The 26,291-nt window shown below is 47.5% G+C and overlaps 1 protein-coding gene across 2 annotated transcripts in view; it reads right to left on the bottom strand.

Annotated features, from left to right (window-relative positions):
- Positions 1 to 26,291, bottom strand: part of HIP1 (huntingtin interacting protein 1) — an 82,413-nt gene that overhangs the window by 12,973 nt on the left and 43,149 nt on the right. For both annotated transcript variants that reach the window (XM_056865072.1, XM_056865073.1), the window contains exons 3-13: positions 25,860 to 26,002; positions 23,107 to 23,163; positions 21,346 to 21,426; positions 16,896 to 16,972; positions 15,676 to 15,737; positions 14,276 to 14,416; positions 11,910 to 11,967; positions 9,531 to 9,606; positions 9,173 to 9,307; positions 2,918 to 3,015; positions 702 to 774 (exon numbers count right to left, since the gene is read on the bottom strand). In XM_056865072.1, the coding sequence (XP_056721050.1) occupies positions 702 to 774; positions 2,918 to 3,015; positions 9,173 to 9,307; positions 9,531 to 9,606; positions 11,910 to 11,967; positions 14,276 to 14,416; positions 15,676 to 15,737; positions 16,896 to 16,972; positions 21,346 to 21,426; positions 23,107 to 23,163; positions 25,860 to 26,002 (1,001 nt within the window). The remainder of the gene's footprint in view (positions 1 to 701; positions 775 to 2,917; positions 3,016 to 9,172; positions 9,308 to 9,530; positions 9,607 to 11,909; positions 11,968 to 14,275; positions 14,417 to 15,675; positions 15,738 to 16,895; positions 16,973 to 21,345; positions 21,427 to 23,106; positions 23,164 to 25,859; positions 26,003 to 26,291) is intronic.

Below are 26,291 nucleotides of genomic sequence, written 5' to 3'. Positions count from 1 at the left end.
TAGGAGACGCTAAACATCATCAGCCTCAGAACATTTTACACAACACTTGCTTACCCTCCCCCTAGCATTTCTGCTGTTTACCCTCAGTAAGTGCTCTGGGAGGAGCGTCTGAACGCTCCAGCGGCCCCGGCTTTCTATCGCTATTGCTCTAGAATGGCCTTTGCTGATGATGCACACCCTACATTGCTTGTCTGTGCTGCCCCCAGTTACATTAACCTGATGCCCCCAGATTATGGGCAGATGGAACACATCCAAGGGAGAGGCAGATAAAAGCGAAAAGGAAGGCAGGAAATACATGGCTAATTTGGGTCCTGCCTCTTATTTCTGTTATAGCTGCATACCTAATTTCTTAGTCCTCGGTTTGTGCATATTGAGGCTGTGCTTCGGGTTTCTCAAATGCTGTATAACATTTATCTGCATATTAAAATAACTTGTGTGCTGTGTGTGTCTGTGTAAAGTGTCGTCAAGTCGCAGCCGACTTATGGCGACCCCTTATGGGGTTTTCAAGGCAAGAGACTAACAGAGGTGGTTTGCCAGTGCCTTCCTTTAACTTGTGTGCTGGTAATGTCTAAACCCCACACTTCTGCACCAAATCCTCCTTCGAGTCTCTCTGGCCTCCTGCAAACCTCCCTCTGTCCCAGCAGCTGGCTCCAGCATCCCACTAGGGAGTCAGTGAAGGGGGCGCGTCTGTTTGTATTCACCTCAGCCTTGAAGTTTTTCAGCTCCCCCTTGAGATTGCCGATCTCTCTGTGCAGCTGCTCAATCAACTGGTCCCTGGAAGCAAAGAGAGAAAGTTGCATCATCCCGTGGAAGCAAGATCTTGCCTTTTCCAGCTGACGTGGGAAAAGGATCTTCATTCGTGGCCACGGACGCACATTCAGCCCAGGGTGTGGGTGGGTGAGCCCCATCCACCCTTTTCCAAACCCACAGACTGATAAAAAAGAGCCCTGTTGGACCAGATCAATGGTCCAGTTTGGCTAGCATCCCTAGGGTTGCCAACCTCCAGGTGGCAGTTGGAGATCTCCTGCTATTACAACTGATCTCCAGACAACCAAGATCAGTTCACCTGGAGAAAATGGCCACTTTGGAAGGTGGACTCTATGGCATTATATCCCATTGAAAGCCCTCCTTCCCCTCCCCAAACCCTACCCTCCTCAGGCTCTACCCCCAAAATCTCCAGGTATGTCCCAACCCAGAGCTGGCAACCCTAAGCAGCCCCTTTCCCACAGTGGCCAACTTGATGGGCCATAGCCAGAGCACAAAGCCTTCCCTTTCTGCTGCCTCCTAGCAACTGGTATTCAGAGGTATACTGTGTCCAAATGCAGAGGTCATAAGAACATAAGAAAAGCCATGCTAGATCAGACCAAGGTCCATCAAGTCCAGCAGTCTGTTCACTCAGTGGCCAACCAGGTGCCTCTAGGAAGCCCACAAACAAGGCAACTGCAGCACCTAAGATATAGGCATGCTCCTCTGATCCTGGAGAGAATAGGTATGCACAGCACCTAAGATATAGGCATGCTCCTCTGACCCTGGAAAGAATAGGTATGCATCATGACTAGTATCCATTTTTACTAGTACCCATGGATAGCCCTCTCCTCCATGAACATGTCCACTCCCCTCTTAAAGCCTTCCAAGGTCTTGTTTAGACTTCATCCCCAATAGTCATTAACTGACTTACCCTTCATGACTTTGTCTAATCCTCTTCTGTATAAAACAGAAAAGACTGAAAAATTCGTAACAGCCATTAGTACCCCCAGGAGAGCTGCCTACCAAATGTTAACGCCATCTAGCTGAACCTAGAACTGAACCCAAATAACCCTGCTATGTTACCCAGAAGAGGCCTGGGTTTGGCTATTACAGTTTTGGCTGCGAACAGCAAAAATAAAATCCTGGGAGCAGTCCTGTTGTATGACCTTGATAACTCAAGAGACGCAGCAAAAGCTACCAAGAACTGCGTACTGAGGAATTCAGCTGTTCAGCTAAAAAATGCTGTTCCACTGGGCCTGTAAGGCTGAGATGTTCTGCCAGCCTATGGCTGAGCAACAAAAAAAGAGCACAGGACAGTGGCCAATGAATTGTATATTAACCATTCTTGGCACTGTTGTGCTTGAATATTGTTGCTGCGTTCACGTGCATGATAGCTGCATTTTGACTTGTGAATGATGTTATTCATTTCACAGCTATTGCTTTTTGTATAGGATTTTGTATGTGCCCTATCCTACTCTATAGATAAAGTCTATTATATTCTGATATGCTTATTCGTTGGCCACCGTGCTGTGCTTTTTTTTGCTAGGCTCTTTGCAGCACGATATTTCCTTGTTTTGTAGCCTGTGGTTGAGGGCAGCGACTGTATGTGAGATAGGTGTCCTCCCTCTCCCCTCCCTTCTCATTATTCTATACCAACTTTGATCCTGAGTGGGGTACTGATTGCTTCCCCAGACTTGTTGCAAAGCTGCGCGCCAATAATAGCTGCCAACTAGTTTTAGTACTAGGATTTAGTATTAGGGGAAGGGCCGTAGCTCAGGGGTAGAGCATCTGCTTGGCATGCAGAATGTCCCAGGTTCAATCCCCAGCATCTCCCGTTAAAGGAACTAGGCAGGCAGGTGATGTGAAAGCCTGAGACCCTAGAGAGCCACTGCCGGTCTGAGTAGACAATACTGACTTCGATGGACCAAGGGTCTGATTCAGTAGAAGGCAGCTTCATGTGATTTTACTGGAATATATTATATTTTTATCATTTTATATTTTACTGTAATGTATTTTAAATGTGAACCGCTCTGGGCCCAGCTTCGGCTGGGGTAAAAGCGGGGTATAAATTTAATGAAATAAAATAAAACCACTAAACTCCTGGACTCGTTTTGAATTACAGGGGTGGGGGAACGGAGAAAAGAACCCCAAGGCAGGGATCACGACTCACTTGTCATCCTTGTTCATCCCATTCTGGCTGTTAAAGTTGAACGGATCGTTGCTGAATGAACTGCCAAAGATGTCATCAAACTTATTTTCAGGGAGACTCTGGAAGACAAGGTGGATGCAGTCAGTTCCTAGCAAGGCCTGACAGTCATTAAGAGCTTGTGACAGAGGTGCTATCCCAGCTGAAGGGTGGAGCTCCAGAAGGAAGGCACATCTTCTCCAAGCCCCTGCCTTACAACCTTCTTTCCACCTTGGGTGGTGAATGGGGTGAGGTCCTTCAGGGTTGGGGGGGCTGAAAGCACCCTCAAAGGTTCAGACCAGGTGAACATTTCAGTAAGTTCTGGCAGGGGCAGCAGCAGACAGGCATGATCTAGTTATGCACCCTTCCTTATGCAATGAGGCCGCTCAGTTTGATCTAGTTATGCACCCTTCCTTACGCAATGAGGCCGCTCAGTTTGAAAGCAGGGAAAGACCCCTACTCACGACTGGCCAAGGCCTCCGTCTGAACCAGCCCTATGAAAGTCAGGCTCCAGTCAGACCTCATCTCCAGAATGATGTGAAATCGGGAGGCCTTCCGCACCAAGCGGTATTCTGTGTCCAGAATACCTTAAGCCCACGGCTTTGAATAGGAAATATGTATGCAAATAGTTTCCTCTCACAGTCCCAGGACAGCCCACATGAAAACTCAAACAGGAAACTGTTGTTATGTAGGCAGAACCACAAAGAGAGTTTTAAGGAAACCCCAACTTTCAATGAAGTGATTGGGCAGGAGGACAGAGAGGGGAGGTTAATTACCCTTAAGACAGGGGACTCAAGTACAGACTTTACACTGCCAGTGTTTGCATGCGCATAAACAAAGGCATCCATCCGCACAGGGCAGGCATTTCATTTGGGCCAGCTACAAAGAGCACATTTCCCCATTTCTTGTACGTCAGTCAGGTCAATGTCCTCTGCGGCTCAGATTTCTAAGGAGGAAGTAGTCCTTTGTGGTGAGGAAGAGCATTCTGGGAAACAGGTCAGAAGAAAGGGTGCATACTAGCCTTCCAGAACAAGTCCATGCTCCTTATTCCCTCCATGCTTTAATGCCCACCTCCAAGGCCAGTTTATACAATCAGCAAGATCAATGGGCAAAGCTTTTCCTTAATTGTGCTACTTAATTGTGCAGCTGAAAGGCTGCATATTTGAATGATTGTGCATGGCTGGGGGGAGGGGAATCCCTGCCTACAACATGGCAGGTATAAGGGTAAGCTGAACTCTTCCCCCTTGACGTGATAGTTTTCTAACTGCAGAATTTTATTGAGATGGAATATAAACAAACAAGACCTCCACCACCTACAGCCTAAAACGGTACAAAATGGTGGAAATACTTCCTCCACCAGCTTCTGTTGGATGACTCAATAGGGCCACAGCAAAAACAGAAGAAAAATTAAAGCACAAAGGATTAAAGCAACAAAGGATTATAACCCTAAAATTGCATTTTTATTATTATAGTTTCAAAGGGTAGCCATCTTGGTCTGCAACAGAACAGCCAGATTCAAATCCAGTAGCACCTTAGAGACCCAACAAGATTTTTGGGGTACCATATTTTTTGCTCCATAAGACACACTTTTTTCCTCCTCAAAAGTGAGGGGAAATGTCTGTGCATCTTATGGAGTGAATGTGTGTGTGTTACCGTAACTGGAGCTGAATTGCCGAGAGGAAAGTGCTGGGGTTCCTGTGTCTGTCCGGCGGTCTGTCCGGCAGAGCGCTGCTTCCCCCTGTTGCAGAGAGGTATCCCAATTGCGCCCGGTTGCTAGTGCAGCCGGGTGCTTGCTTGCTTGCTGAGGGGGGGGGGGGAGAGAAGCTGAAGAGGCGACTTCCCAATCATGCCCGGTTGTTAGTACAGCCGGATGCTTGCTTGTTTGCTGGGGGGGGGGGGGGAGAGAAGCTGCAGAGACGACTTCCCAATCGCGCCCAGCTGCTTGTGCAGCCGGGTGCTTGTTTGCTTGTTTGGGGGGGGGGGGGCAGGGGAAAAGCCGCAGAGGTGTCTTCCCAATTGTGCTCGGCTATTCGTGCAGCTGGGCGCTTGCTTGCTTCCTTGTGTGCTGGGGGGGGAGAAGTCGCGGAGGCAACTTCCCAATCGCGCCCGGATGCTCGTGCAGCCGGCTGCTTGCTTGCTCCCTTCCTTCCTTGCTTGCTGGGGGTGGGGTGGGACAGAAGCTGCAGAGGTGACTTCCCAATCGCGCACGGCTGCTCGTGCAGCCGGCTGCTTGCTTGCTCCCTTCCTTCCTTGCTTGCTGGGGGTAGGGGAGAAGCTGCAGAGGCGACTTCCCAATCGCACCCAGCTGCTCATGCAGCCGGCTGCTTGCTTGCTCCCTTGCTTGCTCCCTTCCTTCCTTGCTTGCTGGGGTGGGAGAGAAGCTGCAGAGGCGACTTCCCAATCGCGTCCAGCCGGGTGCTTATTTGCTTGTTGGGGGGGGGGGGGCAGGGGAAAAGCCGCAGAGGCGTCTTCCCATTTGTGCCCGGCTGCTCGTGCAGCTGGGTGCTTGCTTGCTTCCTTCCCTGCTTGCTTCCTTGCTGGCTGGGGCGGGGGGGGAGGGAAGCCGCGGAGGCGACTTCCCAATCACGCCCGTGCAGCCGGCTGCTTGCTTGCTCCCTTCCTTGCTCCCTTCCTTCCTTGCTTGCTGGGGGTGGGGTGGGAGAGAAGCTGCAGAGGCGACTTCCCAATCGCGCCCAGTTGCTAGTGCAGCCAGGTGCTTGCTTGCTTGCTAGGAGGGCAGGGGAGAAGCTACGGAGGTTTCTCCCCATTGTGCTTGCATGAGTGTGTGTGTGTGTGTAGAAGCTGGGGAGGTTTGCACATGTGTGTGAGGGGGAGAAGCTGGGAACCTCTCTCTCTCTTTCTCTCCCTCTCTCTCTTTCCTTCCTTTCTTCTTTCCCTCCGTCCCTCCCCTTCCTTCTCTGCACAGCCTCTGCTAAAAACTAGGTGCGTCTTATGGAGCGAAAAATACGGTATACTCTTTCAAGAGTCAAACTCCCTTCACCAGGTATCTGACGAAGGATGCTTTGACTCTCAAAAGATTATACCCCCAAAAATCGTGTTGGTCTCTTAAGGTGCTACTGCAATCAAATCTAGCTGTTTTTATGAATGTGGCCCATGGATAGGGTTGCCAGCCTCCAGGTACTAGCTGGAGATCTCCTACTATTACAACTGATCTCCAGCCAATAGAGATCAGTACACCTGGAGAAAACGGCCGCTTCGCCAATTGGATTCTTCTTTTTTTTAAAAACTTGTTTTTTTATATATATAATTGAAGGGTACAGGAAGGAAAAAAAGGGAAGGGGTAAATGTTGTATTTATAAAAACAATACAGTATTATAAGATGATTTCTGAATAAAACATAATTACAGAGTATCTTTAGTTTGTTATACTTGTGTCAGGCTGGTTTCTGATATCTAAAAATTCATATTCTACTTGGCAGTTAGATGGAGTAAGAAAATATGGTACATGGTTTATTATAAGTGTTTAAACATGCTTCGTTTAAATTAGCTACATTTTATATAAATATAAAAAGACGCCCACTTCTCCTCGAATTGCTCAGTAGATTCTCTGAGTTTAGGATTTAATTCGAAAGTCATTTTGGCCATACTTGCATATTCCAAGAGTTTTTCTTTCCAGTCATCGATTTCAGGTGTATGGGTTTGTTTCCAGGTTCTTGCTAACACTGTTCTGGCAGCTGTTGTAGCATATTTGAAAACGTCATGCGATTTCGAAGGTAAATTTGGCGGCACTATACTGAGTAGATAAAATTTGGGATCGAATGTGAACTTCATATCTAACATCAACTGTAGTTCTCGATGAATTCTTTTCCAATATAGTTGTAGTTTTGGACACGTCCACCAGACATGAAAATAAGAGCCGTCTGTCACTTGACATTTCCAACATGCACCTTTCCCCCCTGGAATTGTCATCTGGGAAAGCATATTAGGAGTCAGATACCATCTGTAAAAAGTTTTATACCAATTTTCTTTCACTTCTTGACAGACAGTGTATTTCAATTCGGAAGTGCAAAGTTTCTCCCATAAATCCATATTGATCATTTCTCCGAAATTTTGCATCCACTTTATCATATTTATTTTCACTTGTTCTTCTTCTGTATCGTATTTCAGGAGAAGCTTGTAAATTTTCCCTAATACGTGTGAATCATTTTTAGATATTAACTGCTCGAATTCTGTTAATTCACGAAATGGCTGAGGGTATAAACAATCTTTTTGCAAATTGGACCTCAATTGTAGGTAAGTCAGCCAATTCAACTTTTGAAATTTTTCTTGAAGCTTGATCATGGTCTTAATTTCTCCCGTAGGCTCTAGCATGTCATTGTAAGTAAAGTAAACACCCGGTTTCAGTTTAACATTGTCGTGGTAAGCTTCGATTGGTGACATTATAGATGGCGGAGAAGGGCTTATTCTCTTCTTGTATCTTTTCCACACTTTCAATAACGCTGTTTTGACATCGCAATCTTCTGATGCTTTGTTTTTTTGAATTTTTTTGAATTTTTTTTTGAATCTGCAAGAACATGGACTTTCAACTTATTTAGCAGATGCACAACTACCTAAGTTATCATTAGAAGAACAAGAGAGTCTCAACCAGAAGATAACAACTCAAGAAATTGTAGATGCCATTAATAATTTGAAACCAGACAAGGCACCCGGCCCGGATGGTATAACACCACAATTCTATAAGTTGTTTGAACAACAACTAACTCCGGTTTTACTCTCTCTTTACAACGAGGTAATCGAACACGGCAAGATCCCTTTGTCATGGCAGGAAGCACATATTTATCTGATTCCAAAAGAAGCTGCAGATCAATATCTTCCTCAAGCTTACAGACCAATATCCTTACTGAACATTGATTATAAAATTTTTGTCTCTATAATCACCAAAAGATTTCAAAAATACATTGGTAACTTGGTACATCCAGATCAAACTGGTTTCATTCCAAAGAGATTAATGAGAGACAATGTGAGATTGGTTCTCAGTGCAATTAAATATGCAAAGTCAAAATCATTAAAAACTGCAACGATATTTTTAGATGCAGAAAAAGCTTTTGATAACGTTTCCTGGCACTTCATTTCTAAAACATTACAACAAATGGATTGTGGAGAAACTCTTCTTAAAGTTTTCAACACGATATACTTGGTTCAGAAAGCTCGTCTTTTGATCAACGGTTCTCTGTCGACAGAATTTAGCATCACAAAAGGTACAAGACAAGGATGTCCACTCTCTCCACTTCTATTTGACTTATCAATGGAGGTCCTTTCAAACCATATAAGAAATGATCCAAAAATTAAAGGTTTCATAATAGGAAATGAAGAACACAAAATTAAAAGCTATGCAGATGACGTCGCTCTAATCTGTCAAAACCCCGAACAAACACTTCCACATGTTTATAATTACATTATTGAATATGCAAAGTATTCCGGCTATAAACTTAACAAAACGAAGACGAAAATTTTGACTTTTAATTTAACAACTGATGAAGATAAACATATTGAAGATATTACTGGGTGTCGAATTACCAAAGAACCAGTGAAATATTTGGGTGTCAACATATCTTCACAAAACAATACACTTCTAAGGTCAAACTACTTGAAAATTTGGGGAGAAATAGAAAAAGATCTGAGTTTATGGTCTAAAATGAACATCTCATGGATAGGAAGGATATCGACAATAAAGATGAATGTGCTTCCCAGACTAAATTTTTTATTTCAATTTTTGCCGATCGACATTCCTGACAGAATATTAGAAAACTGGCAAAAACAAATTAACCGATTTGTTTGGAATGGAAAAAAACCGAGAATCAGATTTAAAGTGCTTCAAGACGAAAAGAAAAGAGGAGGGCTGGCATTGCCTAATCTTAAATTATACTACCATGCTGCCTGTTTAACTTGGATTACAGAATGGATAAAATATCCTAAAAGCCGGCATGTTATTTTAGAGCGGGCGGACCTTGGACAAGGTTTCCACAAAGTTTTGTGGGACTCCAAAATCAAAGCCAATTGGATTCTATGGCATTGAAGTCCCTCTCCAAACCCCGCCCTCCTCAGGCTCCGCTCCAAAAATCTCCTGCCGGTGGCAAAGAGGGACCTGGCAACCCTACCCATGGTTGTCAGGTTGGCGTTCTCCAAACACTCACCACAAATTACACCGCCCCTTCTCTTGAATCAAGACTAGACTTCCCAGTTCATGCCAGAACTGTGGCCTCCTGGCTCTTCATCTCACCTGCTGCGAGGACGTTTCCATGTCTACGAGGTCCATGATCGGCTCGCTGTCAGGGGACGAGGCTTCCACTGGGATGACGACAACAGGGCTGATGTGCTCAGAGAGTGCCGAGGCCCGCAGAAAGTTAGGGGGATTCTGGTAGAACAGAAAGAGGGGTGCAGTTGGCAAGGTCAGAACAGCGGCGAGGAGGCACACTCCATATCATGAGCCAATCCTGCCATCTTAGCACAAGGGGGATAAAAGGCAACTTTGACAGACGTGAGGTCTGCTTGGGCCACCGTCTACAAGCAGCCTTCAGCTCAAGTGCTGTGAGAAAACTGGAAGTGGGATGCATCTGTTCAAGGCCGCATGGTCTCACCTCGGGCAGCTGAGGGATCTGAATCAGTCGCTTGAAATACTGCAGGTTGCTGGAGCGATAGAACAGATCCTTCAGCCTGCAAAATTCAAGAGCAAAGAGTCAAGTCCAAGCGCACCCTGGGCTACTCCGGTTAAGGTCTGCCCGCCTTAAAACTGAAGCGAAGTGAACTGGTGCTCCAGAATCAGGCCAGTGGATGCGCTGATCTTTCCTACACTTCGGTCAGCTCAAAAAGCCTATAACCCACAAATTACTGATGCAGTTAGAGGAACCCAAGACGCAGGAATTTTACCCTAAATGGATGTGTACGCCTTCACCTGCTCTAACTTGAGTCTTAGTCATAAAAGAGAAGGTTCACAAAAGTAGTTACAAAGCAAACCTGAAATGCTGATCAAGGATACCTTCACTGGAAATGTCACAGTGTATTCAAGCTTTCAAATAAGCCATGCAAAAAGACCGTACTTTGTCACCTAGAATGTTTTAATACCCCCATTCACTTTCTTGTTGTATATTCCCAACAACCTTGTGAGTGACTGTCCCAAGGTCACCCAATCAAGCTTCGTGGTAGAGTGGGGATCTGAGCCCAGGCATCTTAGACTCCAATCCAACACCACCTACTACACCACACTGGCTCTCCTGATCCAGATGATTGTAATAGAAGAGAAGCCTGTCACTTGGCAGATGGAGCTACCTTGTCGCACCCCAGAGACCATGACCAGCCAGCAGAATCCACCTCTGGACTGCCTGCACAACTGCTCCTGTACAGCTGGTGCTACTTTTATCTGTCCCAGAACATTTTGTCTTTCACTTTGGCACTGTGCCAACAGAATGCCGATCCAAGGGGTCCAAATCCTGCCGGAATGGCATCGTTTGGTTCATCTTACTGATTCCCACTGAAATGTCTTTGGTCTGAAGCCAGCGGCTGGCATGTAAATAAAAGAGGCTCCAAAGCACAGTCCTCTGAGGCAGCACCGACAAGCTCAGCATGGAGCTGGGAGATATGGAGCCCTAAGCATAGCCGGGACAGTCAGGTCTGGTGCCGCTGCTTCTGCCTTAGTTGGGTTCTTCCTTCAGTGATTACTTAGCAAGCCCCGCCATGGCTCCTAGCTTCCAGCTGGCACAGCAGCAGGAGAACAAAAGCACACCACCAAGGTAGAAAGGGGCAAATTAGGGACACTGCTGGCATAATCCCCGTGGCGGGTTTTTTGCTGCATGAAACCACAGAAAAGGGCTTTGGAGTCCCTTTCCCAAACACCTACCACCGGCAACTGGCCTTGGCATCTCTGGAGGCAACAGCCGCATCATAAGCTTCGAAGGTTTAGCATAACCCAAGGGGCAATCATCAATGCAGCAGATCATTTATTATTTAGATTTGTTACAAGGGCTCAATATGACATAAACGTCACTTGGTTGGGCCGGGCCATGTCTCGCCAGCCCAGATCGGGAGCGGGAGGGTGGTTACCTTGGCTGGCAAGCCAGCAGCAGGCTTGCTAGCCCCTATCGGGACTTGGGGTGGCTGCCTTGACTGGTGAGGCTACGGTGGACTACCCAGCCCAGATCGGGACTGCGGAAAGTGGCTGCCTTGGCTGGCGAGCCCACAGCGGGCTTGCCAGCCCAGATGGAGGGTGGGTGGTGGTGGCTGCCATGGCTGGCTCACAGGCTGGATAAGAGATCTCAAGGGGCTGGATCCGGCCCCTGGGCCTTATGTTTGACACCCAATTTAGGTATTTATATCCTGCATTTCTCCCCCTGGGAGCCCAAAGCGGCTCACATCATTCTCACCGCCTTCATTATATCCTCGTAACAACCTTCCTGTGGGTTGGGGTTACATTCTGAGAGAGTGACTGGGCCAAAGTCACCCGGCAACCTTCGCGTCAGAGCAGGGATTTGAACCTGGGTTTCCCATGTCCAAGTCCAACACTCTAATCACTATGCCATGGTTGGCATGGCGCAGACTGCTAGTTGGACATGGTATGGTACCCAAAGGACTATCCTCACTCATCGTGGCAGGGAGGTCTTTGTCAAGTTGAATGGAGTTCGCTTTAATCTAACACACAGACAGAGAGGTCAGGTTTCAAAGGTTTTCATTATGTGGCACAGTCTCAGTTTCCCCACAGATTTCTGATGTGTCGAAGCTTCCAGAACAGCCCCCTCATGCCAATCCCTTGCTAATAATCAGACTGCGGGAATTTCTCTGCATCCGTTGCAACTTCAAACTGACCATCCCAACACAACAAGGGCTTATACATAAGGCAGTTATACATAAGGCACACCCAGCTTACAGAGCTTAACTGATGAGCAAGTTCTAACCACAGATACACCACACACAACTTCCCCCGGAGATCTTCCAAAGTGAATATGGGCCAGGCAGCATACACTTACTTCTTGAACTGCTCCAGGAAACGGTCCCTGTGGCCTTGGAGTGTATCAGCTGGGAGACCTGGAGAAGAGATTACAGCAAATGGGATGAGCAGATCTCCAAGCTGCCTCGGTCCACAGCATGCAGGGGGTATATATGTGTGTGCGCACCAGCGAGAGAACATGCCAAGATTTCTGCTTCCCATCTCCATCAAGATACTGATAAAGTTCCAGCCTCTAGCTACTTCCATGGTCTGCCCTTTTGCTCTGGAGGCAACATTATTCAGTTACTTTGTACAAAGAAACGCAGTCAATGTTGATGCAATCCACTACATTTTGGCGTTTCTTCTGTTGCCCTCCCCTCAACTTTAGACTTTGAACACGACAGCAATGCAGGGGTGCCAACCTCCAGGCGGCACCTGGAGATCTCCCGCTATTACAATCTATCTCTAGATGATCAAGATCAGTTCCCCTGGAGAAAATGGCTGCTTTGGAGGGTGGACTCTATGGCATTATACCCTGCTGAGGTCCCCTCCCCAAACCCCACCCTCCACAGGCCCCACCCCCAAAATCTCCAGGTACTACCCAGAGCTGGCAACCCTATTGCAATGCCAGCCTATCCAGTATGGACTATGCATGAACACATGAAGCTGCCATCTACTGAATCAGACCCTTGGTCGATCAAAGTCAGTATTGTCTACTCAGACCGGCAGCGGCACTCCGGGGTCTCAGGCAGGGGTCTTTCACATCACCTACTTGCTTAGTCCCTTTAATTGGAGATACCGGGGATTGAACCTGGGACCTTCTGCACGCCAAGCAGATGCTCTACCTCTGAGCCACAGCCCTTCCCCACTACTAAAGCATCGTCGAGGTGGGAGGAGAGGTCCGAGAGGTAGTTGCTGACATGGCTGCTGCTGTCCCGCATTTCAACACTGCCATTCCTTCTCTGCACCCATCAAGACTTTTCCAATGGTTAGCAAAAGAAAAGTACCAGATATTAAAAAATGGCTTAAGAAAGTATGGTTTACAATGCTTATGGCGAAACTTTCCACTCATAAAAGATTTTGGGAAGGGAACAGTTTTTCCCTCAGTCATTTTATTCAAAGTTGACTTCTGTTTATTATATGTTGGGGGGAAAAACCAAACCAAGCAATTTTGTAAGAGATGAGATATTGAATCTTGTTTAAAGGGTAAATTTCTGCTATTTCCTTCTGTTTCTTAAATCCGTGCTGTGACTCAGTTGGTTGGCAACTACATAACTGTATAGTCATTTATAATTCAATAAACTTAATTTTGAAAGAAAAAAAGAAGATTGGCCTAGAGAAATCCACAAGGGATCAGCAGCGTTTGGGCACATCTTTGCCTTGAAAGCCCCAGCCCCCCAAAGCTAGGCATGAGGGCCAGATCAGCTTGCCCACCAGCAAGAGAAAGGTATTCTACACGTTCAGAGGTACAACTTGTCTTTATTACTCTGTATATTCCAAGGCATTGGTGCAATGCTTAAGTGTCTGAGCAACACCAGAGAGGTGCTGATTCAGATCTCACTTCGGCTGGAAGGCAAGCCGCTCTCCCCCAGCCCCTTATCTCCAGTATTGGCCTAAGTGATACAGGATTACTGAGATGGTGTTGGTGAAGAGCTCTCTGCCTAAGAAAGAGCAAAACTATTGGGAGCCCCGGGGACATCACTGTAGCCTTCCAGCAAGGAAGGGGCAGGGGAAGAAGAAGAAGAAGAGTTGGTTTTTATATGCCGACTTTCTCTACCACTTAAGGAAGAATCAGACCGGCTTACAATCACCTTCCCTTCCTCTACCCACAACAGACACCCTGGAAGGTAGGTGGGGCTGAGAGAGTGTGGCAGTTACCACACTTTGTATTCCCAGTGATGTATTAAGAGTGAAAATGTTATAAAAAACATCGCTTTAAAAGGGTTTTTGGATACCACGGGTTATAAATGGTTGGAAGACGTCTTCACAGCTAAAGGGGCCAAACAAAGTGTGAACGGTATTTTTTATAATGTTTTCAAACACTTAATACATCGCTGGGAATACATAGAAAGTGTGAACAGTATTTTTTATAACATTTTCAAACTCTTAATACATCGCTGGGAATACAAGTGTGGTAACCCCCTGTGACTAGCCCAAGGCCACCCAGCTGGTTTCACGTGGAGGAGTGGGGAAACAAATCCAGTTCACCAGATAAGCATCCACCACTCATGTGGAGGAGTGGGGACTCAAACCTAGTTCTCCAGATCAGACTCCACCGCTCCAATCCACCGCTCTTAACCTCTACACCATGCTGGAGATAAGGGGGGGGGAGGCGGCGGTAGCAGTCCACAGACTGCTGTCAGCTGCAATGGAATTCAGGTCACAAAAGCCACCCCTGGTACTTACAGGAATGGAGCTTGAAGAGAAGCTTAACGGTGTAGTCATAGAGGTGGCTGCAGTCTAGGATGACCTGGATAAGGGGGGCCAACCGGCACTGCCCAGCAGCGGTGACCGACACTGAGCGAGACATGTCCAAGGAACTGAACACTGCGAGGGAACCACAAAAACGATGCACTCAGGGCTGACTCCTTGGGAAACACTGCCAGGGAAGCTCCATGAGGACAGTAATGTGTGAGGTAAATATGGGCAGGGGGGGACAATATGGGGGGGTGGGAGATCATGCAGAAGGCAGCCAATCACAAGCACATTAGACTGCAAAAAAGCAGAACTGCGGGTGAATTAGCAAAGGCGTAGCCTGAGAGTTATTTAGAAGGCCACAACTTGTTATGGCAAAGCTTGCAGGGTGGATTTTATTCCCTGCTGAAGTCACTTAGGCTGGCAGCCAAAACCCGGAAGGCATTGAACACATGAAGCTGCCTTATACTGAATCAGACCCTTGGTCCATCAAAGTCAGTATTGTCTACCCAGACCAGCAGAGGCTCTCCAGGGTCTTTCACATCACCTACTTGCCTAGTCCTTTTAACTGGAAATGCCGGGATTGAACCTGGGACCTTCTGCATGCCAAGCAAATGCTCTATCACTGAGCCACAGCCCATCCCCATTGTGGAAACACCTCTCTTGTGGGCACTGAGAGCTGTGGCAGGCAGGGTGGAAAGAGTTCCAGAAGACCAAGCAGCCGGGGCACCCAAGGCTGGGCAGCCTTTGTGCCAGCAAGAGAAATGAAAAGTGGAATGGGCTCTGCTCCTTACGGCGTCAGACCTGCCACCCTAGCAAGCGACATCAGCAAGGGAGCACGGGAAGGTGGAAGTCTGTAAAAGGCCAGAGGGAGATCCCATGCCAGCCTGAAAACAGCCAGTATGCCTCGGAAAGCCACTGGAAAGGGCATATACCATGTAGGAGTGGATGGAAAGATGAGATCCGTTGCCCACGGTCCCTCCCTTCCTGCAGCCTGGGGGCTAGGTTGCCTTCACCAGACCACACCCCCCAAAACTGACACCCTCATTCCACAGCCTTTGAAAATGAGCAGGCGCTGCTTCTGTGGCCTGGAGCTAGATCAAAGAGCTGCTCATCCAAGCGCAAATGAAGGGATTTTCTTATGCTTTGGCTGCCACCACCTCTACCCAGAATGTATATCTGTCCCCTACAGTGGTAATGTAGTCTCTACAAAAGAGAACAGAGAGAATGCCAAGATACCCTCTGGCTTCCCTGGAAATTTTCTGTTTCTGGGGCGGGGGATGGGGAATGGGGAGCCCCATCAACAGTGTATGAATGGCAGGGACAATAAGGAACTCCTCCTTGGCTAATGCGTTACAGAAGCACCCACCGCTCCTGGCACAGAGCTTTACCTGTCTGGAAGAGGTTCAGTTCACACTCCAGGTAATCAAACATCTCCACAGTGAGCTGGAAACTACGAGAGAAAGAGTGGAGTAAGGTCTACAAGACCAGCTGGATCACACACACCCCCAATAAATTTGTGGTATCGCCAATGTGCGAGCAAACAGCCCCCTGTGCTTCATTAAACACATGAACACATGAGCTGCCTTATACTGAACCAGACCCTCGGTCCATCGAAGTCAGTATTGTCTACTCAGACCGGCAGTGGCTCTCCAGGGTATCAGGCAGAGGTCTTTCACATCACCTACTTGCCTGGTCCCTTTAACTGGAGATGCCGAGGATGGAACCTGTGACCTTCTGCATGCCAAGCAGATGCTCTACCACTGAGCCACGGCCCCTCCGCAAACATAAACACAATGTAACATCAAGATCAGCATTGTCTACTCAGACCGGCAGCGGCTCTCCAGGGTTTCAGGCATAGTTCTTTCACATCACCTACTCGCCTAGTCCCTTTAACTGGAGATGCCGAGGATGGAACCTGTGACCTTCTGCATGCCAAGCAGATGCTCTACCACTGAGCCATGGCCCCTCCCCAGCACGGGGAGACCCAGCAAAGCACTAATGAAAAGGAGAGCTGGCAATAGAGCTAACAGCCTTCCTACTTTTGATTCCTTCTTGTCACCTTGAAAGGTGGGACCACCCATGCCCTTCATCTACCTTGATCTATGCTCCTATCTTGAGGTCAGGCCAGGTACGCCGCCCTACAGCCGTTAGCCAGAAATGCTGAGATCATCCAAGAGAGGGGGAGGCAGCAGCCAGACATCTTCCACCCCCCCGCATGCTGGAGCAGAGGAAGAAGTCCTCCCCCACAGAGACTGGCAGGCTCTGGCTGCCAAAGGAAAGTCTGGCAAACTATTTCTGGGGGATGGAGAGAGGGAATTTTTACCCGCAAAGGAGGAACAACCAATAGAACCACAGCAGCAGAAGGCTCCAAGAACTGAGGAGAAGACACTGAAGCATCTGTTGAACTGCTCTGTAGGTGGATGTTGCTAATTTGTAATTTCAATGAGGAGGAAACTCTTGAGAGCTATACATGGTGGAAAGCAACCTCTTTCCCCCCCCCCCAAAAAGCCTTTCAAATAAATAAGTAACACAGATGCTGCCAGAAACAAGGGGTCATGACAGACCCTCGAGCCCTCTGCAAATGCTGCCACCTGCCAACGACACTTACAAATTATTAACATCGTTCTCGCCCGTCTCGTCGAGTTGCCTGTCTGACATCTGGAGGTTTCCAGGGAACCTGGGATTCTTGGGTGGGGGGGGGGAGAGAAGAAGAAGAGTTGGTTTTTATATGCAGACTTTCTCTACCACTTAAGGGATAATCAAACCGGCTTACAATCACCTTCCCCTCCCACACAACAGACACCCTGTGAGGTAGCTGGGGCTGAGAGAGCTCTAAGAGAGCTATGACTAGCCCAAGGTCACCCAGTGGCTTCATGTAGAGGAGTGGGAAAACCAAATCCAGTTCACCAGATTAGAGAACGCCGCTCCTGTGGAGGAGTGGGGAATCAAACCCGGTTCTCCAGGTCCATCGCTCCAAACCACCACTCTTATAGAGGATGGGGCTGAGTTGTTTTCTGTTGCCCCATGTCAGACCAGAACCAACGGGCTGAAATTAAATCAAAAGAGTTTCTGTCTAGACATTAGGAAGAATTTCCTAACAGTTAGAGCGGTTCCTCAGTGGAACAGGCTTCCTCGGGAGATGTAGGGCTCTCCTTCCCTGGAGGTTTTTAAGCAGAGGCTAGATGACCATCTGTCAGCAACGCTGATTCTATGACCTTAGGCAGAGCTAAGAGGGAGGGCATCTTGGCCATCTTCTGGGCTCTGGGTGTGTGGGGGGGAGGTAGTTGTGAATTCCCTGCATTGTGCAGGGGATTGGACTAGATGACCCAGGTGGTCCCTTCCAACTCTATGATTCTATGATTCTCAGGACTCACAGGAGTACAGATGCCCAATGGGGATAAGGAGGATGTCGCGGATTTCTGGGACGGCAGCCAGAGACAGTTTTTCCCCACCGAGGCTCAGGAATGCTTCATCACCTCACTGGGCAGATGGATGTATACCATGGGGAAGCCTCGTCCTCTCCTTCTCCACCCCCCCTTTCATTTAAGATGGTATCCCCCTCTACAGTCCATTTTAAAATCCAGGAAAGGGGGGAAGCATTTATTTGTTATTTGCAGGTGCTCACATAATAAACCCCTGACCCAGAAACGATACAACATGAATGAAGGTTACAAAGTTATCCCTGGAAAAGGGGGCTTTAAGAAAATAGGATATCAGAAGACTGGCTAAATTAATCCTGAAACTTGGCAGTGGTGTGGTGATGCTTGGCCGGAGCTTCAGAAGCAGCCGTTCCCCTATCATTAGTCAACAGAAGTATTTCCCCCCCTGTTCTTCTCAGGCATCCTTCATCCACAGGAGTGGATGTAGGTTCTCTTTCGCTAGCAGAAGCTGCAGTCAGCTTGTTTATTAGACACATACTTTTGGCCTTCCAACCAGTGGCCTGAGAAGCGCTTGCCTCGGGGCTCAGAGCTGAGCTTCCTGGTCCAGAACACACAACAAGCTGCCCAGATTCCATTCTATAAATACTCGCCGTTTTCAGTTCAATCGCTCCCGAACGGGACGCAGCCGAGACAAACTACCCGGCCATAAGCCAATCACAACTTGGGCTCCAACACAAAGTCTGGGAGGAAGAGCTCGCAAAGGTCTGTTTCAGACGGAGTTTCAAGTCAGCGACGATGACGGACAAGCAAGGAAAACCCAAAAGCCACATCATCGTGCACTGACCTGACCCAGTAATGTACTCTGTGTATGAGTGAAGCAGTTACACGCACAAGTGGCCCTCCGTCCCCAGCTCATGGCCATTTGGCCCTACCCTCATTTTTTAGCGTGTGCTCACAGATCTCTTGTTCTGCTAACTTGGGTGGACCAAGGACATGAAGGGACACCAGACTCCATTTGCCTTCCCAGTTGTGGAGGTAAGGAAACAGGAATCTGTGACTAAAGCAGAACGAATGCCCTAAGACTGCCAACTCTGGGTTGGAATATTCCTGGAGATTCGGGGGAGGACCCCTGGGAAGGTCAAGGTTTGGAGAGAAGAGGGACCTTCAGCAGGGTATAATGCCAGAGTCCATCCTCCAAAGCAGCCATTTTCTCCAGGGGAACTGATCTGTGCAGTATGGAGATCGGCTGTAATTTTGGGAGACCGCCAGGTCTCACCTGGAGGCTGGCAAGTATTGCCTGCCCCACTAGGCTATCTCTACACAGACAGCAAAATGAGATGACAGAATCCTGAGGGTATAAACTGGACTGCACCAGTTTAGACTGTGTGTGGGGAGGAAGGTCATTCCCAAATGCTCCCTTGTGTAAAAAAAAAAAATTACCAGTAAAAAAAGGGGGGGAATTGGCACATTAAACACCCCCCTGAGAACAGCCCTGCTGGATCAGACCACTGGTCCATTTAGGCCAGCATCCAGTTTAACACAGCAGCCAACCAGTTGCCCTGGAGGGCCAACCAAACAGGGCACAGAGACCCTGGCCCTCCCCTCCAACGTATTTATTTTTCAAACAAATAGGAGGATTTATATTTCTTTGGTGTCAGCTGGGGAAACTCCTCCCTTACCCACCTCTAAGGCTCCCAAACAAAATCCATTGTACAATCCTACAGGCGCCTATTATTGACCTCAAGTGAGTTCTCCTATCAGATTTCCTGATCCTGCAGTATTGCAGTTGGTAACAAAGACCACCCATCACAATTTCTTTCAGTCGGATAACTATTCATAAGCTTGGACAATTATGCTATCACCTGAACGTTTTCTCAGCCCCCTATGAAACCTGACGTTTCCACTCCACCCCTCCACATTTTCATTTAGTAAAATCCTCCTCCAGCTCTTCTCAAATTCAGTCCTGTTTCTTGCTACGAGGGTCCTTCCCCCTCTTCCTTTCTGCTCATGGTGGCACTGCTGGGGAAAAGCAGTTTCAAGCAAACACGTGCCCCTGGCAGAGACAAACAAAGCCAAGCCACATGCTCAGGAGCCTGTTACCCTTCAAGGTGTGGCTACTGCCCAGGTTTGGGACAAAGTGGCTGGAGCTCCCACCCAACCCAGCCACTGCTACAGATCCCACTGCCACGCCTGCAACCTCTGTATGTTCCCACTGCGCTGAGAACACCTGGAAGCCAGCTGGAGAGGTGGAACATGCTGGGGTGAAGGACAGAGGACAAAAAAGGGCAGAGAAAGGGAAAGGAACTAATGTGAAAAGGAGTCAACAAAGGGAAGAGAAAAAAAGGAGGAAGTGTGAACAGGGTGAATGAGGACACAGAGAAGAAGGGAACTTGAAAATAAGGGAGGGGTCAGAAAGGCAGGGCAGCAAGAAGAAGTGTTGGTTTTTATATGCCGGCTTTCTCCACCACTTAAGGCAGAATCAAACCGGCTTACAATCCCCTTCCCCTCCTTACAACAGACACCCTGTGAGATAGATGGGGCTGAGAGAGTGTGACTGGCCCATGTGTAGGAGTGGGGAAACAAATCCAGTTCACTAGATTAGCCTCCGCCACTCTGGTGGAGGAGTGGGGAATCAAACCCGGTTCTCCAGATCAGAGTCCACCACTCCAAACCACCGCAGGTACCAGGAAACACATTGGCTGGAGGCCATGGCATACACAAGATCCTTTGGCTCAGTGAAACAGAGGGTAAGCAGTCATGATGCTAAAAGCCCCTCCCTCCCACTCTGATCAAACAACTTTGCAGTAGAAAAGAGCGGCCCCAAACTCAGAGAGGCTCAGAGGTTAATTTGAGCAGGGGAAGGTAACTCCAACAGGCAACTATGCGATACTGGGTCTGACACTAGAGGATAAACGGACCCAGACAAGACGCAGCAAATCGGTAACTGTCTCCTAAAAAGACTCCTTTGAAAGGACAGCAGTGCCACCGGAAACAGTGGAGAGGAGATCTAGACAGTCTTCCTCTCTGGCGTGCCCAGCTCCTGGACTCTGATGTCAGTGGTATAATCTCAACATAAGGAAGGAAGGAAGGAAGGAAGGAAGGAAGGAAGGAAGGAAGGAAGGAAGGAAGGAAGGAAGGAAGGAAGGAAGGAAGGAAGGAAGGAAGGAAGGAAGGAAGGAAGGAAGGAAGGAAGGAAGGAAGGAAGGAAGGAAGGAAGGAAGGAAGGAAGGAAGGAAGGAAGGAAGGAAGGAAGGAAGGAAGGAAGGAAGGAAGGAAGGAAGGAAGGAAGGAAGGAAGGGCCAGACAACTGCATCTTAAAAGTGTGAAGAAGCACAGCACAGACTACCTTTCCAAAACAACATAGCCAGATCCATGAGTTGCCCAAATTCTGTCCAGACTGTTCTTCTCTCTCTCATCCACATAAGAAGAATCAAGACCTGAAAGTCCTGTGATTCAGTAAGCTGCAACATCCAGTTTCCACACGGTACAAAATCCATAGTAAGGTGATCCCCACCTCTTCCTTTAACTGGATGCATACCAGCTTTGGTTTCCAGCTACTGCTTTGTGATCTTTCCTAGGCTCTTTTGGGTCTGACTTTCAGAAGACAGCAAGGAGCACCCCCACACCTTTGTGCAGTCCGGGCTGCCGGTTTACAGAGGAGGAAGAAAAGCCACCTACTTTTGTGTGGAATTCCATCTTGGTTCTCAGCAGTTTGAGGTAGATGCTGCACAGCTGCCCATAGCCCTCGCTCAGGTGGCCCTGCGGAGGAAGGAAGATGGCAAAGCTTATCTCCAGCACATGAACACATGTGAAACTGCCTTATACTGAATCAGACCCTTGGTCAATCAAAGTCATATTGTCTGCTCAGACCAGTGGCAGCTCTCCAGGGTCTCAAGCAGAGGTCTTTCACATCACCTACTTGCCTATAACTGGAGATGCCGGGGATTGAACCTGGGACCTTCTGCATGCCAAGCAGATGCTCTACCTCTAAGCCACAGCCCCTCCCCATAAAATCAGGATTGCCACCCATGGGCATGCAGGAGCCTGCAGCCGTTGTGTTGTGTGTGCGTGAGTGTGAAGTGCCATCAAGTTACTACCGACCTACAACGACCCTGTGAATTAATTATTTCCAAAATTGGTTCTTGTAGGTTATCCGGGCTGTGTAACCGTGGTCTTGGAATTACACAGCCCGGATAACCTACAAGAACCAATGAACTCTGACCGTGAAAGCCTTCGACAATATTTCCAAAATGTCCTATCGTTCACAGCCTTGCTCAGATCTTGCAAACTGAGGGCCGTGGCTTCCTTTATTGAGTCTATTCATTTCATGTTGGGTCTTCCTCTTTTCCGGCTGCTTGCAACTTTTTATAGCAGCAGCTGCTATAGCCAAAAGACTATGCCCTGTCGCTGGAAGTAGGGGAATGTGGATACCCTCCGCCCTCCTCCAAACTCACCTGTTGACTCCCATATGAACAACTGATCAAAGTACCTTTAAGATAGCACTATGAGGACCAACAGGACAAGCCCCAGTACAGAGTTGCCCATGAAGCAGCGCCCTTGCTGAAGCTAAGCAGGTCTGAGTGTGGTCACTGCCCAGACGGGAGTTTCTGGGAGCCCCCGCTGCTCACTGCCTCCAATTTCAACATGTGTGTGCGCGCCATCAAGTCACAACTGACTTATGGCTACTACGTAGGGTTTTCAAGCCATGAGACTTTGGAGGAGGTTTGCCATTGCCTGCCTCTGCGTGGGCTGAGAGAGTTCGGAGAGAACTGCAACTGATCCAAGGTCACCCAGCAGGCTTCATGTGGAGGAGTGGGGAACCGAAACCGGTTTCCCAGATCAGAGTCCGCCGCTCTTAACCACTACACCACGCTGGCTCTAATTTCAGCATAGGCAGACGCAGATTGATAAACTGCAGTACTGCAGTCAAAAGCTCTGCTCATGACCGGAGTTTGATCCCGATGGAAGTCGGTTTTAGGTAGCCGTCTCAAGGTTGACTCAGCCTTCCATCCTTCCGAGGTTAGTTAAATGAGTACCCAGCTTGCTGGGGGTAAAGTGTAGATGACTGGGGAAGGCAATGGCAAACTACCCCATAAACATAGTCTGCCTAGTAAACATCAGGAGGTGACGTCACCCCATGGGTCAGGAATGATCCAGTGCTTGCACAGGGGACTACCTTTACCTTTTAGTGTGTGTGTGTGTGTGTGTGTGTGCGTGTGTATACACACACACACACACACACACACACAAAATACCTAAAATAAAATCCTGGGCAAAGAAGTTTCTCCCAGTGATGGACAGGGTTTGTGCAAGCATGTGCTGCAAATAAGCATTCCAAACCAGGGGCATCCAGTTGGTGTCTGGGCTCAGGACTGGGGAAGCCCCGGAGGCGCCTTGCCGAGAGAGCTTCCTTCCCTCCAGACCCAGCCAAGCACTCACCCACATGCGGCTCATGTCGCTGAGCTCGCTCTTGTACCTCACGGAATCCTTCAAGACCTGCCAGAGGAAGGGAGATGAGAGAACAGCCATTGGAGGCCTTCGTGACAAATCGTCAGAAAGAATATGAATATTGGAAGTGCTGATTAACAAACCGGCTAATCAAAGTAACATTATCCGCAGAGGACCTAATACTGTCAACATCAGACCCCCCAGAAAGTCATTGGAAAGAACCCCTGTGTGGCCATAACGCTTAGCCATGGTTTGTTTTCCTTAGCCATGGTTAAAGCATGACATTTGAATACTTCAACTACTGTTACAGATTGGATGCTAAAGCAAGGCTTGAAGTGGATCTGCAAACTGTTGTTAGTGCTAATCACGATTAAGCGCTTTATTCACAAATTACGGTTTAATATTGTTTCCCTGCCTCTATAGCTTCTTTGCTTACAAAGCCATGGTCAAGTCTTACCGTGGTGTTCTGCACACTCCCACGAAGGACAGAGCTTAAGTTCAACAAGCTCAACATTGGTCTTGTGGTACAACTAGTATCTTATCCAGGGTTAATACGATTAGTGTGAACCATGGTTAAGAATTATGTCTGCACTGGGCCAGCCCTTGAAATCATCACAGTATAAAGATGCCAATAGAAATTAAAACGGGGGGAAAATCATGCATGCTTGGAATAAACCAATTTTAAACCCAAAATTGCTTCAAGGATGTTAACCTGAATATACTCTATCGAATAAATTACCACTTAGCCGGAAAGAACCTGGAAGGCAGACCTAGGAAGTTGGAAAAAATTATATTTATCACAGTTTGCAAAGATTATCAATGAAGCCAAGAGCTCTTCCAGAGTCTCTGTATCTCGCTGAAGGACGAGGCAGGAAATGCTAAATGGACTTCTGCGGGCCAGGCACTGGCCAGATGTTTCTGAAGCAGAAACAGGGCAATTTGGTGCCTGAAGCAGTAAACCAAAAGGAGACCAACAAGGGGCATAACTTTGTGGGAATTTCTGCAATGCTCCCATGCATTCCAACAAGGCTTGCTCAAGAGAACAGCACAGCGGATTGGGCCCTTAAAGTCCAACTGCAATTAGGATCTCTGAAATATCAGAGGCAACAAATCTAGGATGTTGTAATACAAGACTCCTAGTTAATGGTGCTGCTGCACTCGTCTTGTTTGTAGCTTCCTAGAGGCACCTGGTTGGCCACTGTGTGAACAGACTGCTGGACTTGATGGGCCTTGGTCTGATCCAGCAGGACCTTTCTTATGTTCTTAAACTATAGTATTTGTTTTCAACTTTTGCTGTTCTGGGTGGTTTTTTGGTGCTGGATTACATTGTTAAAGAAGTTGTTTTAAGTACTTTGTTACTGTGAACCACCTTCGGCACTTGTGAAAAAGTCGTATCCAAGTATTTTAAATAAACTTTAACTATCAGCACAATATGCTCAACAGTACGAGAAGGATTATGGAACACAATGTAGAAACTACCAGCAAATCCTAAAATAGTAGTGCTGCTATAATGTGTGCGCATATGCATACACACATGCGCAGTTAGCCCAAACATTACCATCTCAGCGTTGCAACCAAGGCAGTATGATCCAGGACATAGCAACTGGCAAAATTTTCAAGTAGCCAAGCTATGGGTCAGAAAATTATGGGATGTTGCTTATGGGAAGGGGAAGAAAAAGCCATGCTCAAGTACTGCATTTACTCAAAAGGGAGGGGATGATCTAAAATTTAAGACACCCCCCTGCCTCCCTCACTAAAAACATTATACACTATAAGTTTTCTTAAAATTATTACTGGACATAACTGTAACTTGAATGAGAATTAAAGTTGGTAAAAATAACAAAGAGTAGAGTATATGGGTGGTTTGATTAGTAACGTATAAACTGGCTAACCCTATATATATTAAGAATGATAGCCTATATATGTAGTAGAAAAGGGCAAGAGTCCAGTAGCACCTTAAAGACTAACAAAAATATTTTCTGGTAGGGTATGAGCTTTCGGGAGCCACAACTCACTTCTTCAGAAGATACCTGAAGAAGTGAGCTGTGGCTCACGAAAGCTCATACCCTACCAGAAAATATTTTTGTTAGTCTTTAAGGTGCTACCGGACTCTTGCCCTTTTCTACTACTGCAGACAGACTAACATGGCTACCCACTGTGAAGTAGCCTATATATGTATTAGTTAAGAATGCTTTCAAGCAAACAAACTTTTTATGACATCATTTTTAAAGAATGATCTGTTATTGCTCAGCTGTTATTAAGGCACCCTTTGGAAGGCTTGATATACTGTATGTATGGGTATGCAAGTATGTTTTGTTTTGTATTTAAAAAAACAATTTAAAAAATCAAAGTTCACTCCCTCTTTTGGGTTTTTTTTTGGATGGCTTGTGAGGGGGGGACCCTACTCTTGTTTTGAGCAAACACAGTATTTGTGAAGGTTAGCCAGGACTAATTCGTCAGGGTGGATCACTTGGCAGTCCAGATATGCACAAAACCTCCCCCCAAAAATACTCGGTACATGTATCTATCATCCTCAGTCAACAGCGCTCTGCCACCAGCCTCCTCTAAATAATGGCCAACTTTGACTTCTTGTTGGATACGGACTTCCAGCGAGCAGGGTATGCGGAGTGGAGCTTTAGGACAACAGAACGGCATCCTCTGCCACCACCCCATCTCACCCCCAGAATCTCACTCAGATACAACCTCAGGGGCTTGGGAAGAAGGGAGAGAAAGGCCAGCCTTACGTTGGGATGTCCATCACGGAGGAGCTTGTGGAAGACGTGGCAGAATTTCCAACAGAGTACAGCATTGCTGGAGAGAGGCAAGCGGTTCACGACAGACCAGAAGGTGTGGGCTCCTTTCTCGTGGTGCGTCCCCAAGATGCATGGTGAGGAGCAGGCTAAGGAAAAGTCTGATACGCCAAAGAAAGGAAGCACAGATTCCTCAGGGGTGGGATGACAAAAATAGGCAAAAGACACCCACAGGCAGAGAGAGAGAGAGAGTGAGGCCTGGGCAGCCAAGGAGCAGCACCTGCAATGTCCATCTTGACACCAGCTAGAGTGACGGAGAAACTCCCTTCCAATCTACTAATGGGTACTTTCCCCCTATTGAAGGATGTGGCATATGGAGCCTGAAAGGGAATTTGAGAGTCTGGCTTGCAAATGGGTCTTTTTCAT

The sequence above is a fragment of the Euleptes europaea genome, chromosome 19 (assembly GCF_029931775.1).
Source record: "Euleptes europaea isolate rEulEur1 chromosome 19, rEulEur1.hap1, whole genome shotgun sequence".
NCBI lineage: Eukaryota > Metazoa > Chordata > Lepidosauria > Squamata > Sphaerodactylidae > Euleptes > Euleptes europaea.
The sequence above is the reverse complement of the archived record's forward strand: the minus strand, read 5'-3'. Positions and strand labels throughout refer to the sequence as shown.